Source organism: Prionailurus bengalensis, chromosome B1 (genome assembly GCF_016509475.1).
Source record: "Prionailurus bengalensis isolate Pbe53 chromosome B1, Fcat_Pben_1.1_paternal_pri, whole genome shotgun sequence".
NCBI lineage: Eukaryota > Metazoa > Chordata > Mammalia > Carnivora > Felidae > Prionailurus > Prionailurus bengalensis.
Window position 1 is genome coordinate 15,647,159 of NC_057344.1, and position 21,538 is coordinate 15,668,696.

Sequence of the window (21,538 nt, forward strand, 5' to 3'; positions counted from 1 at the left end):
TCAAAATGACGAGGATGGCTAGAATCAGAAAGTCAGACAGCAACAGGTGTCGGCAAAGGTGCGGAGAAACTGGAACCTCCCCCCCTACATTGCTGGGGGTGGGGTGGGAAATGTCATACAGCTCAGTCACTTTGGAAAGTAGACTGGCAGTTCCTCAAATAGTTAAACACAGAGTTACCATGTGACCCGGCAATTCCGCTCCAATGTAAGTACCCAAGAGAAAAGAAGGCACGTGTCCATGCAGAAACTTGTACATGAATGTTCATAGCATCATTATGCATGATAGCCAAAGAGGGACGACAACCCAAATGCCCACCCATCCATGAAAAGATAAATAAAATGTGTTATATCTGTTCAATTTAAGAAACACAACAGATGAACATAGGAGAAGGGAAGGAAGGAAAAATAAGATGAACACAGAGAGGGAGGCAAACCACAAGATACTCAAATACAGAGAACAGCCTGGGGGTTGCTGGCAGGGTGTTGGGTGGGGGCGGATGGGCTAGATGGGTGATGGGCAGTAAGGAGGGCACTTGTTGGGATGAGCATTGGGTGTTATATGTAAGTGATGAATCACTGGGTTCTGCTCTTGAAACCAATATGACACTGAATGTTAATTAACTTTAATTTAAATAAATAAATTTTAAAAATAAAATGCCAAACCATTATAACAGGACTGATCTTGTTATGTCAAAAAAAATGTGTTATAGCTTTCTGCCCGTGGATGCCGCCGAGTAAGCATCGTGAAAGTCTCCCCTCCCCCCACCGTCATGTCTAAGTCAGAGTCTCCCAAAGAGCCTGAACAGCTGCGGAAGCTTTTCATTGGAGGTTTGAGCTTTGAAACAACCGATGAGAGTCTGAGGAGCCATTTTGAGCAATGGGGAACGCTTCCGGACTGTGTGGTAATGAGAGATCCAAACACCAATCGCTCCAGAGGCTTTGGGGTTTGTCACCTATGCCACTGTGGAAGAGGTGGATGCAGCCACGAATGCAAGGCCACACAAGGTGGACGGAAGAGTTGTGGAACCAAAGAGGGCTGTCTCGAGAGAAGATTCTCAAAGACCTGGTGCCCTTAACTGTGAAAAAGATTTTTGTCGGTGGCATTAAAGAAGACACTGAAGAACATCACCTAAGAGATTCTTTTGAACAGTATGGGAAAATTGAAGTGGTTGAAATCATGACTGACCGAGGCAGTGGCAAAAAGAGAGGCTTTGCTTTTGTGACCTTTGATGACCCTGACTCTGTAGACAAGATTGTCATTCAAAAATGCCGTACTGTGAACGGCCACAACTGTGAAGTAAGGAAAGCTTTATCTAAGCAAGAGATGGCTGGTGCTTCCTCCAGCCAAAGAGGTCGAAGTGGTCCTGGGAACTTCGGCAGTGGTCGTGGAGGTGGTTTGGGTGGGAATGACAACTTTGGCCATGGAGGAAACTTCAGTGGGTGAGGTGGCTTTGGCGGCAGTCGAGGTGGTGGTGGGAGCGGGGATGGTTATAACGGATTTGGTAACGATGGAAGCAACTTTGGAGGTGGTGGAAGCTATATTGATTTTGGCAATTACAACAATCAATCTTCACATTTTGGAGCCATGAAAGGAGGAAATTTTGGAGGCAGAAGCTCTGGCCCCTATGGTGGTGGAGGCCAATACTTTGCCAAACCACGAAACCAAGGTGGCTGTGGCGGTCCCAGCAGCAGCAGTAGCTATGGCAGTGGCAGAAGGTTTTAATTACTGCCAGGAAACAAAGCTTAGCAGGAGAGGAGAGCCAGAGAAGTGACAGGGAAGCTACAGGTTACAACAGATTTGTGAACTCAGCCAAGCGCAGTGGTGGCAGGACCTAGCTGCTACAAAGAAGACATGTTTTAGACAATACTCACGTGTATGGGCAAAAAACTCGAGGACTGTATTTGTGACTAATTGTATAACAGGTTATTTTAGTTTCTGTTCTGTGGAAAGTGTAAAGCATTCCAACAAAGGGTTTTAATGTAGATTTTTTTTTTTTTTGCACCCATGCTGTTGATTGCTAAATGTAATAGTCTGATCATGACGCTGAATAAATGGGTCTTTTTTTAAAAAAAAAAATGCGTTATAACCATACAGCGGAATATTACTTGACCATTTAAAGGGATGAAGTATGGACCCATGTTACAACATGGATGAACCTTGAAAATACGCTAAGTGAAAGAAGCCAGACACAAAAGAACAGATATGTCATGATTCCATTCATATGAAAGTCCAGAACAGGGAAATCTATACATGCAAAAAGTAGATTCATTTTGCCTGGGGGTAGAAGGCGGTAGGGGATAGCTATAGGTCAGGTACGGCGTTTCCTTTCAAGGTAGTAAAAATGGGTTCTGGTGATGGGTGTAGAGCTCTGTGAATGTCCTAAAAACCTTTGAATTTTACACTTAAATGGGTGAATTATACGGACGGTAAATTATATCTCAATCAAGCTATTTTAAAAAGTTTCTTTAAATAACCATTAAAAAAACCAAGCAGGTTCTCATAGATAACAGAAGCCCTGCTTTCCAATAAAGAGCATGAAAACTGCCCGGTCCAAATTCATCTTGAAGAAGCTCATGCCACAAGCTGGTCTGGCCCAGGATGTGTGGTCCGTGCCACAGTGACGCCCTACGGAGAGGCTGGCATTCTCTCCATCCCTGGCTTGGCTCAGTCGTTTCTTTCTATGTAGCTAAGTAAGTATGTTATGTGTGCGTGGACATTACAATTTATAGAGTCGTTTCATAGTTATTGTTCTCATGTGATGCGATTAGCAATTTTATGAGCTACACAGCATGGGGCGGAGGGAACGGTCCATCGTGCAGATGAGAGAACGGAGGCTCAAAAGAGTTTACTGTACAAATAAGATGACCTCCCACTTACACCTGTGTTGGGCCTTTCAGTTAACAAAGTCTGTTGGTCTGTTTTTTTTCTCAGAGTCCTTACCAACAGCTCTGTGAGGTAGATGATTTCTGGTTTTACCGATGGGTAAACTGCGCTTTCCTGAGACCATGGGAACAGAAGGTACCCGGCTGAGCCCGAATCAAACCCAAGTCTCGGGCTCGAGGTCCCCCTCTCTGCTGCTCAGAACTTACTCGGTCAAACATCCGGTTCAGCAGCCTGGGGACCACAGGAAAGATAGTGGGTTGAAGTGCCTTGAGGTCGTCCATAAGCAGCCTGATATCTCCTTGGAAAAATCCGATTTTAGCTCCATGACACAGCATTACACACTAGGGCAGGAAACGAAAATAACATCAGCATCGCAACAGGCGCTACACAACATACACGCAGATACCCAGGGCTCCAGCTTGAGCATTTTGGACCAGTTTCCAGAAAGCCTGAAGTTCCTACACGTGGGTATCTTTTCAAAAAGTGTTCTTACATTTCCCGGTCATTGCACAACATGGAAATGCGGTATTTCTCTTGATCATCCTGAAGATAAAGGAGCTGGTTAAGAACCAGGCGGTGGTGTTTTTAGGGACGATGATGGAGCTTCCGCTGTTTCAGGTTTATGATAAATGGGTGGTGAATGTCATGTGATCCAAGTATTTTACTCTTCTAGAAACTTTAGGCCTAATTTATTCTCAAAACAAAAACCTAGCTACGTTGCAAACTTGGCTACTTGCCAAGCTTATTAAAGTCCCATTTTGAAAATCTGAATCTAACTAAAAATTTCTGAAAAGCCACTGGGTATGTCGCCATTGAGACCCCGGGCCATCCAACACCAGAGTGGCCTGCTGTAGGATCCATTGTGTGGATGTGTTCCTGTCTGATGCAAATGGCACTGGCAAGCCATAAGTGCTTGACAAACAGTCAGCCTATTTTAAATTTTAAAAAGAAAGAGAGATTCAAAAGATGATGTCACGGAAGTACAAATGGTCTCAGGCCCGAAAGCAGAAACCACTGGAAAGGGACACCACAGTTCACGGTTGAAATTTTCAAGCGCAGGGGGCTTTTGTTCAGGTGTGCCCCGACCTCCCAGGCATCCTTCCAAAACTGCCATTAGTTATACATGGTCCATTATCAGCTCGCTTGAGATCACTCTGGAAACTCACAAGATCTCCTGAGGTGTGCAGTAGCAGAGGTAACAGATGGAAGACGGGATCTCGTGACCCTTGATCCTTTAGGGCTAAGAGTGCCCTTGAGGGCAGCAGCCAATCAGAGGGCCGCTAGCTCTGGATTAGTCACCTCTTTGTCACAGACACCTCGCACAGTGCCCGGCACACAGCTGCTGCTCAGTAAATATTTGTTAAATGAATGGATGGCAGCCATTGTTTTTTTTTCCTAGAAGTATACGATCCAAAATTGTCCAAGAAGGAAAAGAGATGGTTCTCAGTCAGTTTTTAAACTAGTCACACAGTTGTGCACAGGGAGCCCGGGCAAAGGTCAGCTGTACATCACCCTGCTTTCCCAAGGGCGCTGAGAATACTGGTGAAAAAAAGTGTGTCTTAAGCCGACTTGTGCGCTCTTAACAAGCACCATCAAAAATAGAGACTTCTTACAGAGGCAGAAGCCTCTCAAGGCTTTGTAGGATGGTATTCATAAAAATTCTACTTTTAAAGTTAAATTTCTGGAATCATGCCCACGTGCATATCCTTTGAAAGTCTGAGCTTCTAATTTTAAAATGAATGATTAATAAAGTTCAGATATCGGGGTGCCAGGGTAGCTCAGTCAGTTAAGCGTCCAACTTTGGCTCAAGTCATGATCCCACGGTTCATGAGTTCGAGTCCTGCGTCACGCTCTGTGCTGACAGCTGGAGCCTGGAGACTGCTTCGGATTCTGTGTCTCCCTGTCTCTCCCTCCCCTGCTTGTTCTCTCTCTCTCTCTCTCTCTCTCTCAAAAATCAATAAACTTAAAAAAAAAAAGTTCATGGGACGCCTGGGTGGCGCAGTCGGTTAGGTGTCCGACTTCAGCCAGGTCACGATCTCGCGGTCCGTGAGTTCGAGCCCCGCGTCAGGCTCTGGGCTGATGGCTCAGAGCCTGGAGCCTGTTTCCGATTCTGTGTCTCCCTCTCTCTCTGCCCCTCCCCCGTTCATGCTCTGTCTCTCTCTGTCCCCCAAAAATAAATAAACGTTGAAAAAAAAAATAAAAAAATAAAAATAAAAAATAAAGTTCAAGTATCCGGACCCCCACCCCCAAATTTATACTCCTTAAAATAATATACTACTTAAAATAAAAGTGAAATTTATACTCCTTAAAATAAATTAATCATTCATTTCTAAAACGGGGCTGAGCAAAGAATTAACTGCGGGGATGACAGTCTACACATAAGACTTACCAGCAGAAGCTGCTCATACATGTGTGCGAGTGGCAAAAACGAAATGTGTGTGTCACTGGCATTCAAGGCAAGTACCTTCTGTAAAACATGACAACTTAGCACAACAAAAACAAGCAAGCAAGCAAGAAAAGTAAAACAAAGGGCCTACCTCTACAACTCTTTCAAACATATGGGCGAGAGGCAAGAAAGAGATCAAAGTATCATCTGGAGAAGGATCAACTGTATTCTGCAAACAGATACCAGCAAGCAGAAAAGCATTAAGATTCCCAGCAACTCCCCATTTGAATTTCAGAGCACATAATACCTCAATGCCAAGGAGAAACAGCTTTTGCTTACATTCTGAAATTGTTTCTCTCCAAAGGATTAAATAAAAATCAACACTTTAATTATACAGTTAGAGTAGAGCTCACTCCTGATGAAATAAAACCCACTCAGGACGACGTTAACCAAAATAAGGCAGATTTTGTCCAGATTGGGATATTAAGGAATCATGTGCTTTAATTATTTAGTGTTTCCAAGATACAGTACCCCACAGCCCAGTAAGCTCAATTTCACCTTAAGAAGTAAAAGGTCCGTTCCAACACAAGGTAACATATTATGTTGTGGAAACAGAAGATCTATTACAACATAAGATAGTGTATTGTGTTGAAAAGGGAAAGGATGAGAGAAGAGAAATTGAATTTCCAAGCTCTTTTATAGTATAAACGCATGTTCAGTATTTTAGTTTGATCAGCGTCTTCACCTGAATGGCCTACTTCCCCCCATGGAAAATAATCTTGATTTGTTGGGTGCAAGCTCTGATCTGGCACCATCTGCAATAAAATGCTGATTGTGATACAGGTTGCAGCTGGATTGAGCAAGGCATCTGGTTTCCGTTTCAAGGCTAAGAATGTTCATGTTATTTATGCACAAAATTCTGGCCAAAGCAGGGGCTGCCTTACAGCAGCTGTTGCCACACCAGTTAAGAAACGGAGGCCTTGTCGGGTGTCTACGCAACCATTTCTGGGCTGTGCCTGTCCCCTTCTTGAAGCTGGCCTGTCCCTCACGATAATGTGGTGACAGAGGAAAGCACCAGCAAACTCAGCAGCTCCAGAAGCGGGTGATGGAGGCTGAACATGCCATAATCTTAGCTTAATTTTATTCAAGCGTGATCTGCGTCCCAAATAGTACATCTTGGTAGGAAACTGCTACATAAGGAGGAGTCAGACTGGGTAATTTCTATACTTTTCAATTTTCTGATTTGGTACCTGCCCCGCCCCCCCCCCCAAATGTATGTTACTAAGATTAGAAGTTTTACAAAGTTGTGAGTGCCCCCGATAGTATAATTAATTTTAAACAAAGTTTGTAGCCATTCGCCTCCATGAGCCACTAACCTTATTTTAAGTTTTCTTTGAAGGCTAATTAGGAAATTAAAATTCCAGGTGGATGAGGCACTAAATATTGAATTCTGTTTATAAAGTTGTATGTCGAAAAAGGAACTGGGGACTAAGAAAGTGTGAGTGTAGGTAAGAGACAGACCTTCTCCAGCCACCAAAGATGCACATTCCCCAAAACCATTCAGCACAGGCTCCCAGCACAAAAATTAGGACCTACGCAACCCTCCCAGAGACCGCAAAAGCAAATTATGTAAAATGTGCCAAGGGCATGAGGGAAAGGCATGATATTGCTTGATAAGTACTTTTTTTTAAAAGGCAAGTTTGAAATATACCCTTGGTGCTACAGACTGAATTGTGTCCCCCTCCCCAAATTTATGTTAAAGCCCTAACCCCCGGTGTGACTGTATTTGGAGATGGAGCCCCTGGGGAGGTAATTCAGGTTAAATGAGACCATAAACTGGGGGGCTCATCTAATAGGGCTGGTGCCCTTGGAAGCAGAGGAAGAAACACCGGAAACCTCTCTCTCATTCTCTGTGTGCACAAAGAGGAAAGGCCATGTGAGGACACAGCGAGGAGGCCAGAAGAGAGCCCTCACCAGAAACCAAATTTACTGACACCTTGATCATGGATTTCCAGCCTCTAGAACTGTGAGAAAATAAATGTCTGTCATTTAAGTCACTCAGCCTGTGCTATTTTGCTATGGCGGCCCCGCAGACTAGGACACTTGGAGGGCAAACTTTAATAGGAAACCAACTGAAGGTCAAGGTTTTAATCTTCTCATAAAATAGAAGTCAGATCAACTGTAATAAATAACAGTGATTCAAAAACCTTCCGCAGCATTTAACGTTTCATTGCCCGCTTAAAGAAATTATTTTCCCCACCCCAGGATGGGAGCACTAGAGAGTCATTTCTTCTTGGTCCTCTCCTGGAAACATTTATATAGGGCAGTACCCACATGAAGCGTTACTACATAAAAGTTATAATAACTTGTCCGTCAATTCAGCTTAATGGTCACAAGCAGGAGTTGGAGATTAGGTCCACAATGAAGACTATCTGAGAGAAGGTGATCTTAGACCATATTAGAGCTCAGACCTCATCCCCACGTCAAACAGTACTCCAAACACAGCAGGGACCAAACATGGCGGTTCTGCCATAAAACACTTTCATTCTTGAGGCCTAGTGCCAACCACTGAGCGTGAAGAAAGATGGCAATATCCCAAACACTTACCTCTGTTATTTTCACAAAAGCTGAACAATCACTCACTATGTTTTGATGAGTGATCAGGGCTCCTTTGGGGTAGCCTGAGGAACACACATGAGCAGAAACCAAGTTAAAGAAACGCCATCCCCAAATGACAGGAATTAAGGAAGCCCAGAACCCTGTATAATTGGGGCCTCAAATGCCTCTAGTGTTCGGTGCAACTGTGAAAGCCAGATGCTGAATGACATTAAATCCCTAAACAATCTGCAATCCTTTACATGAAAAGATTGTCTTAAACAACCTTTATTAACATGGGTGAGTGTTAGAGGGTGTGTGTAATGGGAAGAGGAGAAAACAGGAATTTTATTTCTGGAAATAAAATGTTGGTTTATCCCAAGAAACGGGCGGATCCACTGTCGCCTTCAATAAATGTCTGAGGAAATACACGGCACACTCAGATTCTGGGAATGTCTGACAGGCCCACAAGGACACTGCGCTCGCAACACTTCTGTCTCCTCTGCTTCTAGTCCATCTGTAGTTCAACTACATCACCTGTCGGTCACCCAAGAAAGGGGGCAGGGAATACACACCTCCAGATACCACTTAGAAGCAGCTGCATTTCATTGGGTAAATTCCTAGCAGTGCTACTGCTGGGTCATAGGGTAGGTCTATTTTTAATTTTTTGAGGAACCTCCACACCATTTTCCAGAGCGGCTGCACCAGTTTGCATTCCCACCAACAGTGCAAGAGGGTTCCCGTCTCTCCACATCCTCACCAGCATCTACAGTCTCCTGATTTGTTCATTTTAGCCACTCAGGAGTGCTGATGCATAGGGGCACTTGTACCCCAATGTTTATAGCAGCACTTTCAGCAAGAGCCAAATTATGGAAAGAGCCTAAATGTCCATCAACTGATGAACTGATAAAAAAATTGTGGTTTATATACACAATAGAATACTACTTGGCAATGAGAAAGAATGAAATTTGGCCTTTTGTAGCAACGTGGATGGAACTGGAGGGTATTATGCTAAGTGAAATAAGTCATACAGAGAAAGATACCATATGTTTTCACTCTTATGTGGATCCTGAGAAACTTAACAGAAGACCATGGGGGAGGGGAAGGAAAAAAAAAAAAGGTTAGAGAGGGAGGGAGCCAAAACATAAGAGACTCCTAAAAACTGAGAACTGAGGGTTGATGGGGGGTGGGAGGGAGGCGAGGGTGGGTGATGGGCATTGAGGAGGGCACCTTTTGGGATGAGCACTGGGTGTTGTATGGAAACCAATTTGACAATAAATTTCATATTAAAAAAAAAAAGAGGCAACTGCATTTCAAACCTTACCTGTAGTTCCACTGGTGAAGCAAATCACTGCAAGATCTTCAGGTGCTGGCGGCTAGAGCACATTAAAAACAAACACACACACAAACAAACAAACCCAAAGGTGGTGTAAGTCAGAACAGAAAGAAAACCATAAGCCATACATTGATCCCCAAGGTTTCTACCAGTCTTGGAGACTAGTTATCAGCAGGGCTTAGCAGGGCTGACATCGTGTACTCACCTTAGGTCTCTGTCTGTTGGCTCTTCCCAGGTCCTTAAGGAGAAGAGAAAAAAAAAATCTTAAATGGAAACATTTTCAAAATGTAAAAAATAAGGCGACATCGATAAAGTCACTTCAACTTGACTCTACTGTGGAATTCACTCAGAGCTGGCTCAAAGACAATGTCCGTTTCAAATGAAAGAAACTGACCACTTTAATTAAACTGAAGTGACATATTTATGCATTGCTCTAACAAGCCTCTTTCCAGGGGCATCTTAGTGGCTCAGTTGCTCAAGCATCTGACTTCCACTCAGGTCATGATCTCACGGTTCTTGAGTTCGAGCCCCGCGTCTGGCTCTGTGCTGACAGTTCAGAGCCTGGAGCCTGCTTTGGATTCTGTGTCTCCCTCTCTCTCTGCCCCTCCCCCCCCCATGCAAGTTCTCTCTCTCGCTCTCTCAAAAACAAATAAAAATTAATAAATTTTTTTAAAAAGGAGCCATTTTCCAGTTGTCTTCTCTCATATAAAACCAAACAAATGGTGTCAGGACTAGCCCTTGAAACAGGATTTATCCAAAAGACAGGAATCAGAGGTTTTTTATGATGGATTTCTTGTCCGCACTCCCACACCCTTTTATGGCTGGCTCTTGACCAAAAGCAAACCATAGTCATAACCAAAGAACTGCAGATGCTCTGCGCCCTCCTGAGACCAGAGCACAGCACCGACGTGTGGTCACCCAGCTCTGGATGACTGGATCACCGGCAGTCCCTGCAGGATGAAATGCTACAGGCTCAAATATCTATACTCCCCACATGGAGTGGATACAAAGATTTGGGAACCTCAAGATTATAAAACAGTCCTTGACATGGGGCGCCTGGGTGGCTCAGTTGGTTGAGCCTCTGACTCTTGGTTTCGGCTCAGGTCACGATCTCATGGTACGTGGGTTCAAGCCCTGTGTTGGGCTCTGCGCTAACAGTGCAGAGCCTGCTTGGGATTCTCTCTCCCTCTCTCTCTGCCCCTCTCCCATTCATTCATTCTCTCTCTCTCTCTCTCTCTCTCAAAATAAATAAACTTAAAAAAAAAAATAAAAGTGTCCATGACAGAAGACGGAAGAGCACTGCTGGGTGGACACGAAGAGCTGCAGGTTCATTTCCGAGGATGCATCTCCCAGCAGCTGGTTCCCAGTCACTACCTGGGGTCCATTGTGATGTTCAGTTCACTGCATGGAGGTATCTTGGTGGCCACTTCAATTAGCTATTAATTTCTTTAATGAACTATTTATATTCCTTTCCTATTAAAACAGAGTAGCTTGAATGAGCATATGGAGTGAGCATGCTAGAATTACATGGAAATTCGATCAGTGTGCTCAGGGCTCAGTGAGTTTCTGCCCAGCATACACTTTTAAACCATTTTTTAAAAAAAGTTTATTTATTTTGGATTTTAAGCTGTACTACAAAGCTGTAATCATCAAGACAGTATGGTACTGGCACAAGAACAGACACTCAGATCAATGGGACAGAATAGAGAACCCAGAAATGGAGCCACAAACATATGGCCAACTAATCTTTGACGAAGCAGGAAAGAATGTCCAATGGAATAAAGACAGTCTCTTCAGCAAGTGGTGCTGGGAAAACTGGACAGTAACATGCAGAAAAATGAACCTGGACCACTTTCTTACTCCATATACGAAAATAAAGTCAAAATGGATGAAAGACCTAAATGTAAGACAGGAAGTCATCAAAATACTAGAGGAGAAAGCAGACAAAAACCTCCTTGACCCTGGCCACAGCAGCTTCTTATTCAACATGTCTCCGGACAAGGGAAGGGAAACAAAAGCAAAAATGAACTATTGGGACCTTGTTAAAATAAAAAGCTTCTGCATAGCGAAGGAAACAATCAGCAAAACTAAAAGGTAATGGTCAGAATGGGAGAAGGTATTTGCAAACGACATATCCGATAAAGGGTTAGTATCCAAAATCTATAGAGAACTTATCAAACTCACCACCCAAAAAACAAATAATCCAGTGAAGAAATGGGCAAAAGACATGAATAGACACTTCTCCAAAGAAGACATCCACATGGCCAACCGACCCATGAAAAAATGCTTAACATCACTCATCATCAGGAAAATACAAATCAAGACCACAATGAGATACCCCCTCACACCTGTCAGAAGGGCTAACATTAACAATTCAGGCAACAAGAGATGTTGGTGAGGATGCGGACAAAGAGGACCTCTTTTGCACTGCTGGTGGGAATGCAAATTGGTGCAGCCACTTTGGAAAACAGTATGGAGGTTCCTCAAAACATTAAAAATAGAACTACCCTATGACCCAGCAATTGCACTACTAGGTATTTATCCAAGGGATATGGGTATGCTGTTTTGAAGGGGCACATGCACCCCAATGTTTATAGCAGTACTATCAATAATAGCTAAAGTTATGGAAACAGCCCAAATGTCCATCGATGGATGAATGGATAAAGAAGATGTGGTGTGTGTGTATATATTTATATATACATATATATATATACATGTATATATATATAAATATATACACACACACACATGCATGCTCACACACACAATGGAGTATTACTCAGCAATCAAAAAGAGTGAAATCTTGCCCTTTGCAACTACGTGGATGGAACTAGAGGGTATTATGCTAAGTGAAATTAGTTAAGTCAGAGAAAGACAAATATCTTATGACTTCACTCATATGAGGACTTTAAGACACAAAACAGATGAACATAAGGGAAGGGAAGCAAAAATAATATAAAAACAGGGAGGGGGACACAAACATAAGAGACTTAAGGACACAAACATAAGGAGACTTAAATAGCTGAGTAATAAGGAGAGGGTTACTGGAGGGGTTGTGGGAGGAGGTATGGGCTAAATGGGTAAGGGGCATTAAGGAATCTACTCCTGAAATAATGGTTGTACTATATGCTAACTAACTTGGATGTAAATTAAAAAAATAAATAAAAATTAAAAAACAATAAAACAATAAAAAAATTTTTTAAAAAGTTTACTTATTTTGAGAGAGAGAAAGAGAGATAGCACACAAGCAGGGGAGGGGCAGAGAGGGAGGGAAAGAGAGTGAGAATCCCAAACAGGTTCTATACTGTCAGTGCAGAGCCCAATGCAGGGCTTGATCCAATTAACAGTGAGATCACGACCTGAGCTGAAATCAAGAGCCAGATGCCTAACTGACTGAGCCACCCAGGCACCCCAAACCATTTTTAATCTTAACTACATTTTAAATTATGTATATAATAGACTGCTGATTAAAAATAGGAACAGTGAAGTCCAAATAGAAGTCAACTAAGAGCTAAAGCAAAAATAATTCCTTTTTTTTAAAGTAATCTTTATCAGACCCAAATCTCCACTCATCTGTTCAAAATTCTTACATAACTTCTTGAGATCTCTAATTCTTCAAAAATTGATATTAAGTAAAATACAGCCACAGCTACATGCAGTTTGGCTTTTATTTTATTGGGAACACACATGATCAAAATTAGTGCCCTATATGCCAAGAAGGTTCACAGCCTCAAACCTGTATAATGACATCATGTAGAAAAGAGTACAGCAACCATAAAAATAAATGAGTTGCTATCTTCAGGCTCCAAATGCCCAAACAAAACAAAACAAAAAACCTTGCCCAGGAGGAAAACTGAATTCTAGTTAATGAATAAAATGCTGAAGTATTTGGGGGTAATAAAATCTGCAACTTAATGAAAATGCATTAAAAAAAGATAATGAATGGAGGGACAGAGTAATGCACGAATATGTGATAAAGCAAATATATTAAAACATTAGCTGCAGATGTTTGGTGGGCATATGGCAGTCCACTGTACAATTCTTGGTACTTTGTACCTGTTCTTGTTTGCATGTCTGAAAATATTCATAATAAAATATCCCCCAAAATCAAAAATTCCAAATACCAATATTTCTCTTTTTGATCCTATAAAAACATATATCAACATAAACTTGATCATATGATCAACCGGAAGGCCAATGTTAAATTCCCTTCTTAAAAATTACTTAATCTTTTGCTTACAAATTTTTAAAACCCAAGTATGAATCATATGACACAGGTAAGTGGAAAATAATGTCTTTTATAAATAAAATCTTTAATGTTAACTTTCCATTACAATCTTCATTTACCTAAATTTTTTCATCTTAAAATTATGTCATCATAGAAAAATAAAAAAATACCAAAAAATTCCTGTGGGTGTGTGCATGTGTGTGCACGTTTGTGTGGTGGGGTTAGGGAAAAGATGGAGGAAAAAAATTACATTGTAAATGGCATTATTGCGATCACAAGTGAAATTAACAAATGTGCAGAAATGCTAGGTAAAAAGCTAGCTAAAAAGCCAACTGAACAGTACAGCACACCCATTCTTATGGACTAAGCATCTATTCTACTGTGTGCGTCTCTGTATAAATGTGAGGCAGAAGGCTCTGTTAGAACAAATTAGTTTCTCTATGACCGCTAAGTTCCTCCGGAAAGGTATTATATAGATCCTTGTTTATAGCCTCCAATTCCTTGTAGAAGGAGAGCTATAAGTAAAATTTCAAACCCTATTTATAACAGTTCCAGGAAAATATTTATAACATTTTCAGAAGGAGAACAGCCAATTCCTGTGATAGGTACCTGACAAGATCTTCCTCTTACTAGCTTCTCTGGATTAAACTCTAATCCAAATCCAACTGGGAGAATCAGCTTTTTACATGTGATGTCAAACAACCAATTTAAATATACGCCACATTCGTTTTCCTAGAATGGTGACCCTTAAAGTTCTGATTAAGGTGAATCTCAAGAAATTTAATATAAAAATAAGCCAAATCAAACATGTATGCTGGAAATCTACCAGGACGCTCCAAAAGCAACTTGGGAAAAAGAATAATGAGGCAGATTTCTATAGCTGGCTCCATTTTAGAAACAAAACAGTAAGTAAATGGCATTAAAGGCTAAAAAGAACATACAAACTTAAATCTCCACCCGAATCAGAAATTCACATTTCTGGAGCATTTGGGTGGCTCAGTTGGTTGAGCATCCAACTTCGGCTCAGGTCAGGATCTCGCAGTTCACGAGTTTGAGCCCCACATCGGGCTCGCTGCTGTCAGCACAGAGCCTGCTTTGAATCCTCTGTCCCCTCTATCTGCCCCTCCTCCGCTTGTACTCTCTTTCTCTCTCTCTCAAAAATAAATAAACATTAAGAAGAAAAAAAGAAATTCACATTTCTACCATTTATTGGCATGGCTGGTCAGTGCTCTAGGATAAATGTGTGAGCACCTGCAACTTGTTTTACGAGAGTACTTTTTATCAGATGTGATGGATTCACACTGAGACATGCATGTAGAACCCTTCCTTCCAGTAATGAGGCAGCAATTTCCACCCTATGTCTTTTATGGGTTGCTGCGATGCCCAACCAGAGCTAGGATTGCATGATTGCACTGGATACCACGTGTGAGCCGAAATGGCCTCAGGGGCGCCCACCAGGGAAGTGAGAAGGATGACTCACCTCCATTGCCTTCAGACTGATGATTTCTACGCCACACCTTTTGCCTCGTTCTAACAGATCGATGCCATAGGAGTCCATGACGACTATGGTTTTAAGGCCTGGCGTTAACTTATTTTCTACACCTTCTAATAGCGTGTCGGCCTTCTCTGGCTTGTCAACAAAAACCAGAGAGAGTTCGGCTGGGAATGAAGAGATACAATGAAGAATGAGCTCCGAGATATTAAAAGCCTTCAGGACTTACAGTCTTTGAATAGAAAGACAGATGTGTATTTAAACATAAAATCCCTATCAAATCAGATATAACCAAATGTAAAGTCATCAAATCTAACTCATAACTAGGCCAGTGCCCACCTGGAGACCCCAGACATACCTTTGTTGACTATGTAGGTGATGGCTTCAGCTCCAAGCGTATCATAGAGGGGAACGGACACCATGGAGTAAGCAAAGCATCCCTGTTCAATGATCACCCACTAAATGAACAGTAAAGGTCAGGGAAAGAAAACGAGATGTCATCACGGAACTACTCCAAGGAGAACAACACTCTAGAGAGATTCAAAGTGGAAACACTGGATGGGGCAAAATCAACATTTGTGTGTCTACTCCTATGTGCCAGGCACCACGGAGGATTCACGATGCAAACAAAACACCTGCCCCCTTCTTAGAAGGACAGTGCAGTTGGCCGGAAGAATCGAGGCAAATATGTGAGAAGATAATTAACCGTACGAGATAGTGACTGGCTCAGACACGAGGGAGCCGGAAGTGACCACCTCCACGGGGCACGTGACTGAGCTCGCCCTCTGCAAGGGAGGCACGGTTTGGACAGATGGAGAGAAAGGCAAGGAGACTCCAGGAGCGGGGACTGCGTGAACAAAAGCAGGGGGGAGAGCAGTGAGCACCCAAGGGTGCCCTGGCAGGCAGGGTCGCAGGTGGTCTGTGGAGGGGCCTGGCCCCATCCCCAGGTAATGCGCGGCCACCGAGGGCTTCTCGGTGAAATGGAGGCCCTGGGGTGTGAGAAGATCAGCTGTGCAGCCGTGTGCGGTGAGACCTGGGAACTGGGGAAGGAGGGACACCCCTGTCTAACAGGAAAGACGTTCTGGGCAAAATCTTCCCAGAAAAGTGATGAAGAAGTGGTACAGGGACCGGTCTCCTTGCCTCTAACTCATCAGCCATGTGGCAACTGATCTGCCTACAAGCCAAACATGGCAAGATGAGCCTTTCGCTAAAAATCCTTGGTGGTGCCCCTCATCTCCAGCTGCAGGTCTCGAATCTGCAGAATCCGACACGCGGCCACGGCGCAGATAAAGGCACAGCTGCTGTGGAAAGGCAGCACACCCCACTTACATTCACTCGGTCTGGGGCAGTTTTGCTCCTTTTTCTTTCCTAGCATCAGTTTCAAGTTACCAACATGGAGGGCAGGTCCAAGCTCCTCAGCAGGGTCCATGTGGCACATGTAGTCCTGTCTTCCCTGCCCCTCCAAGCTCTACCAGATTGAAATCCCTCAACCCCCAGCACAGATACACTGCTTGATGCAAACATGTCATTGTTCCGGACACTCCCTTAGCTTCCCTGCTCTCATATCCTTCAAGACTCCACTAGGAGGCCACCTCCAGGAAGTCCTCCTTGACTGAGCTCCCCATAACCCTTTTCCCTGTGTCCACGCTTGCCACGCTACAGACAAAGCAACACCCTACGGGCCGGTCTTCCCTCACACGGTACCTTAAGAGAAGGATCCAAATCACTGTTGTGCTTTGGTGCCTCGTGATGCCTGGCACATAGTAGGTGCTCCATACACATTTATTAAACTAGTTCATAAATGTAGGAAGGAGCTTACCCTATGAAGTAAGGTCCTAGTGATAGATTCAGCATAAAATGCCACTAACGCAAACATCTGGGGTGTGTTCACTTGAATGGGTTTCACTTACAATTGAAAGAAACGAAATTCCATAAGCCTAGTCGTAGTCCAACTGTGGAAAATGCTGTGTATCCCTTACCAGTACATAAAACTCTAGGAAACCAGCCTGATTTATCAAATAGTCGATAGCACAGCGATTGAGCCAACATGTCTTTTAGACACAAGAACCAATTCAATTCCTTCGAGCCTAGTGCTTGAATTTTTCCAAGCCAAGTTACGCCATTTGTTCACCAACGCTATAATACGTGTATTATATATATTTGGAACAACAGCTCCAGAAGAGCTTCTCATTTAAATTGACCTTAATGCAAGGGTTTACAGAAGCACCACGCAGGGGACTTGGCAGCCAGACAGACCGTGTCTACACCGAGGCTGACTCGCGGTGAGGTACTTTTCCCGCTGCCCCCGGTATTTTAAATTTTGTAACCTGATCACAGGGAAAGCTCCCACCTTTCAGAAAGCAAAGAGGGGGGTCCGCTACTGCCAAAAACATATCCAAGTTTCTCTATAATTTATTGATGCTATTTTTCTAATCACAGAGGTAGGCCTGGAGGCTAGGAGGATTCTTTGTTAGTTATCTGTTCTAGTAACTTCCTTGTTAGTTTTTGTTTGGGACCTAGTTTTTGAAAAAACAAAAACCAATAATCAAAATGTGATATATAGATTTTTTCCACCTAAAGGCCAAGGAGGCCCGAGCCTGGGTTTTCATATGTGTAACTTTCTAAGGAATAACATAGAGACATACGCTCAGTAGAGATCAGAGCACAAAATCGGGTCCCAAGCAAAGGTCTGTATGAACTCCACTTGGCTCTTACATGTGAGGCCTCTCAAAACCGCACACAACTGGCGTCTAACGGTCAATACCTCAGGTCTGTTCTGAGAAAAGATGCCAATGTACTGATCCGGGGAAGTCTTGAAGCCCTTCTGGATGAGCGCTGAGCCCACACACTCTGACATGTCCGCGACCTGAAACGGGGAGGGAAAAAAAATCAGGAACCACGTCAGGCCCAACTCAGGGAACAAAGCTCACTGGAGTGACAGCCGACCGAGTCTGCTATCTTGGCCAGCAAGTGGCGCCGCACGGCGAGGGGCAGCAGGAGCGAACGCGGTTCCGTCAGCCCTACAGTTTTGTAAAACACGAGGCTGGCTTCACCAGAACTCACTATTAGGAGAACTGGTCATAGGGTTCCTTCTGCAAAGCAGAGGAATCGGATTCCGACAGCTGCAGGTCAGAGGTCACTGGATGCCCGGGCTTCTCACGCACATTTCTTTTTTACACTTTAGTTTTATAAAATTATAAAAGTAATGCGAGGACGTAGAATGATAGAAATTACTTGCATTTATAAAGAGCAGCAAAGCAGCCCAAACTTGTCATTTGCTATAAATACAGAAATAGCAAGTTTGGGGGACACCTTCAAAAAACTTGTGACAATTTTAAGTAAAATGAGCAAGTAAATAAATAGTATTATTGCAACTAAGTAAAAATAGGTAGATTCATAAAAATGAGGTAGGATTATAAACCTGCCCCCAACCTCTCCCCATTCCCACCCCAAATTAACTACAAAGAAAATTTTTTTTTTCATCTTAAAGTTTGGAATTATTTTCTTCATCTCAGTTGCTGAGTTCTCGGGAGCAGTCCGAATTCCCACGCATGCCCGTAGGGAATGAAGCCACACCTGTTCCTGCCCAGAACCCCATTTGTCCTGGCACACAGTGCCACCTCGCTCTGCCTATGGGAACGAGAGCTGAAGGGTGAGGTGACAGCAAGAATGATGTTTCCATATCCCCCAGCCTTCTCACAACCTCTGCTTGCACATAAGGGACGGGAACCTGTGAGATGCTACCCTGGTTTGCGGAGCTTACTAGGCTAGTGTGTGTGCATTTGTATCTCTAGAAAGAGGCTCCCTCAGGTTTTTCCCTCAGAAAACCTCACAGGGTTCCGAGCCCCGCAAAGGGCAGAGGCACCAGGCTGACGAGAAGACTTAAGTCTACAAATCCAAAGCTGGCTTCTGTTATGTCCTGTTTTATACCGTCACCGGCCTCTGGCTGAAATGTACAAAACACGGATTAACACCTTCAGGAACCGCCGTGATTTTCAGTCTGCCTTGAAAAGTCCCATCTGCAACGGACCTGTCTTCCGCCTTCCAGCCGGCATCTAACACAAGTAATTCACAACACACCTGTGGATTCCGGGAGGCCTGAACACCACCACGCAGCGTTACGTGTCCAACGCACACGCGCACGACTGTTTCTACACCCCTCACGAAAATAAGGGACCTTGGTGGCTATTTTACCTTGGCTCCGGAAAGGCACACGAAAAGCGGTAAAATCCCTCTGGTCCCCCGGGCCATGCATCTCATCCCTCCTTCCCCAAGAAAGGTCTGCTAAGCTGTTCTGCCTCTTGGCTCTCTGTCAAGAGATACCCAAGCCAAGCCTTCTGCATCTCACTGATCCTCAGATGAGGGGAGGGAAGGGAAGGAAAAGTGGTGTGGGGTTCAGTCTAGGGAGGGCCAGCGAGCGCTATTCCCGAGCCGGCTTTGTGGCTCCTTGTGACGACCCCCCTGTCACATATACGCTCCAGAGCACAGCTGCCAAACGTGCAAGGAGGAAGCTCACGTGGATTCATGAATGCCACAGGATGATCTGCCTCTATGGCAGGGAGCCATTTCCCGGACAGCTGTGCCGGAAACAAAAGGCAGCAGAAACTGATGCTTCCGGTGGCTCCCATACGTCCTTGGGGTCCTGCCTCCCCAGGGAGAGGCGGGGGCATCGAGATGTCTTGCTATCACGATCGAAATAAAAAGCAGCATCTTCCTGCTCCGCTCCCTCCCTGCCAGTGGAAACTACTGAAACAGCTGTAGCTGTGAATCAGCTAGGACCGCAGAGTCACAGGAATAAAGAGAAATACACCCAGATCCCAGCCTCCTTTGTGTTTATACAGTAACACAGGTGTCACTTCCGCATATCTGTTCTGCTCACTATGGCCGCCCTGGGGCTCTATGTCAGCACAGTCCCAAATTGGTCAGGTTCATACAATGCACCAAAGAGCCCTGTACCGGAAGGTATGGACCTCGCTTCTGCTCCTGTTTCTGCCATTGACCAGCTTGTGACGTTAGGCGAGGCCCTTCCTTTCCTGGGGTATATTTTCCTCATCTATCACATGAGAGGGCTACTCTATGTTGGGGCTTCTAAATATCACTAGTACCCCTCAAGGCAGAGGAGAAATTCTGTTCTCCCATGGACTCTGAGCACACTTCTAGAACGTCATCTTAGAATTAAATTCAACCCCACAATGCATCCAACGTAAGTTCTAAAATAAAGTGCTTTTGAACCACCAATTAAGTTACTTAACCCGTTTTTCCCCAAATTGCTGTGTAAGACTTCTCCCTTTGCATGCTGCACATTGTCCCTGAAGCTCTGAGCTAGTGCAACACAGGGACTCAGTAGCGACCCTCCAGCCCTCACAGCGTCTCCGAGAGCTGACCTATTTCAGTACCACATCCCGCACGAGGACACACAGAGCCAGAAAACTCACCTCTTTGTATGAAAGCCATTCATAGGGTTGGTCTGGCTTCCGAGAGCCTAAACAAGGGCCGTTATCTGGAAAAAGGAAAACAAAAAACAAAAAATGGGCTTAACATGCATAAATATTCTAATTTGTACTCCATTCTATAAAGGATCAGGTAGACAGATTTTTGTCCCTAGATTAGAAATAATGAGTTCAGGTCGGAAATATGTCCTCCCTAGGTTTCGGTCTCATTTGTTTGTTTGTTTCTATTTTGTTTCTTAAATGGAGTGGGAGAAGAGGGAAAAAATGAGAGGACATAGGTAAATACAATTTTTAAAGACACTCAATTTGTGAATTCTTCTTCAATACCCTATCGGTTTAGAAAGGAGTCAGGAGCTGAATGGCAAAGAAATTCTGGTGTAGGTGTTCAGAAGACTCCCTCTAAATTTCTAAACTTAAAGCATTCTAACTCAGAATGTAAAAAGGAAAATACGATTCTTCAATGTCCAAATTCTGATGACCTGGACTTTATTTACACAGGCGAGGTCTTAATTGCAGAGAAACAAAAATAAAGAAAAGATGCAAAATGAGAGAAAATAAGGGGGTATTTATAAAAGTAAACGTTAAGAAATATCAGGATGGGAGCACCTGGGTGGCGTTAAGCATCTGACTCTTGATTTGGGCTCAGGTCATGATCTCTAAGTTAGTGGGATCGAGTCCTACGTTGGGCTCTGCACTGACATTGCAGAGCCTGTTTGGGATTCTCTCTCCCACTCTTTCTCTGCCCTTACCCCCCGCCCCTCACATGCACTCTCTCTCAAAAATAAAATGAACATTGAAAAAAAAAAGAAAAGAAAGACATATCAGGACGCATCCTGATTCTACCCCAGGTAACGAAATAAACAGGAAGAAAGAAAACCCGGTATTAATTATTCACACTAAGTGCTAGCACAGTAATAAATATCATTCAAGTCATTTATATTTGGAATTATGCAAGTTTCTTTCTACAGATTAACCCCAAGCTAACTTTATGCTCAGTTTGTAGTTGTTGAAGGAAAACTATGTCCACTCCACCCCCAGCCCCCCACAAAAAGCTGCCATATTCAGATGATGATCAGGGTCGACCACATACCAGAATGTTTCTTTTTTTTTTTTTAAGTTTATTTTTGAGAAAGCGGGAGAGAGAGAGAGAGAGAGCACGAGCCAGGA

At 43.6% G+C, this 21,538-nt stretch overlaps 1 protein-coding gene and 1 pseudogene across 6 annotated transcripts in view; one reads left to right on the forward strand and one right to left on the reverse strand.

Annotated features, from left to right (window-relative positions):
* Positions 1-21,538, reverse strand: part of ACSL1 (acyl-CoA synthetase long chain family member 1) — a 72,319-nt gene that overhangs the window by 11,443 nt on the left and 39,338 nt on the right. For 4 of the 6 annotated variants that reach the window (XM_043558516.1, XM_043558521.1, XM_043558530.1 and 1 more), the window contains exons 4-12: positions 20,357-20,421; positions 17,686-17,787; positions 15,280-15,379; positions 14,910-15,088; positions 9,407-9,439; positions 9,190-9,241; positions 7,878-7,951; positions 5,422-5,499; positions 3,091-3,225 (exon numbers count right to left, since the gene is read on the reverse strand). In XM_043558516.1, the coding sequence (XP_043414451.1) occupies positions 3,091-3,225; positions 5,422-5,499; positions 7,878-7,951; positions 9,190-9,241; positions 9,407-9,439; positions 14,910-15,088; positions 15,280-15,379; positions 17,686-17,787; positions 20,357-20,421 (818 nt within the window). Of the gene's footprint in view, positions 1-3,090; positions 3,226-5,273; positions 5,352-5,421; positions 5,500-7,877; positions 7,952-9,189; positions 9,242-9,406; positions 9,440-14,909; positions 15,089-15,279; positions 15,380-17,685; positions 17,788-20,356; positions 20,422-21,538 lie in introns of all 6 variants that reach the window. The other 2 variants (XM_043558538.1, XM_043558547.1) reach the window with 1 other exon arrangement.
* On the forward strand, positions 730-2,077 carry LOC122470693 (annotated as a pseudogene).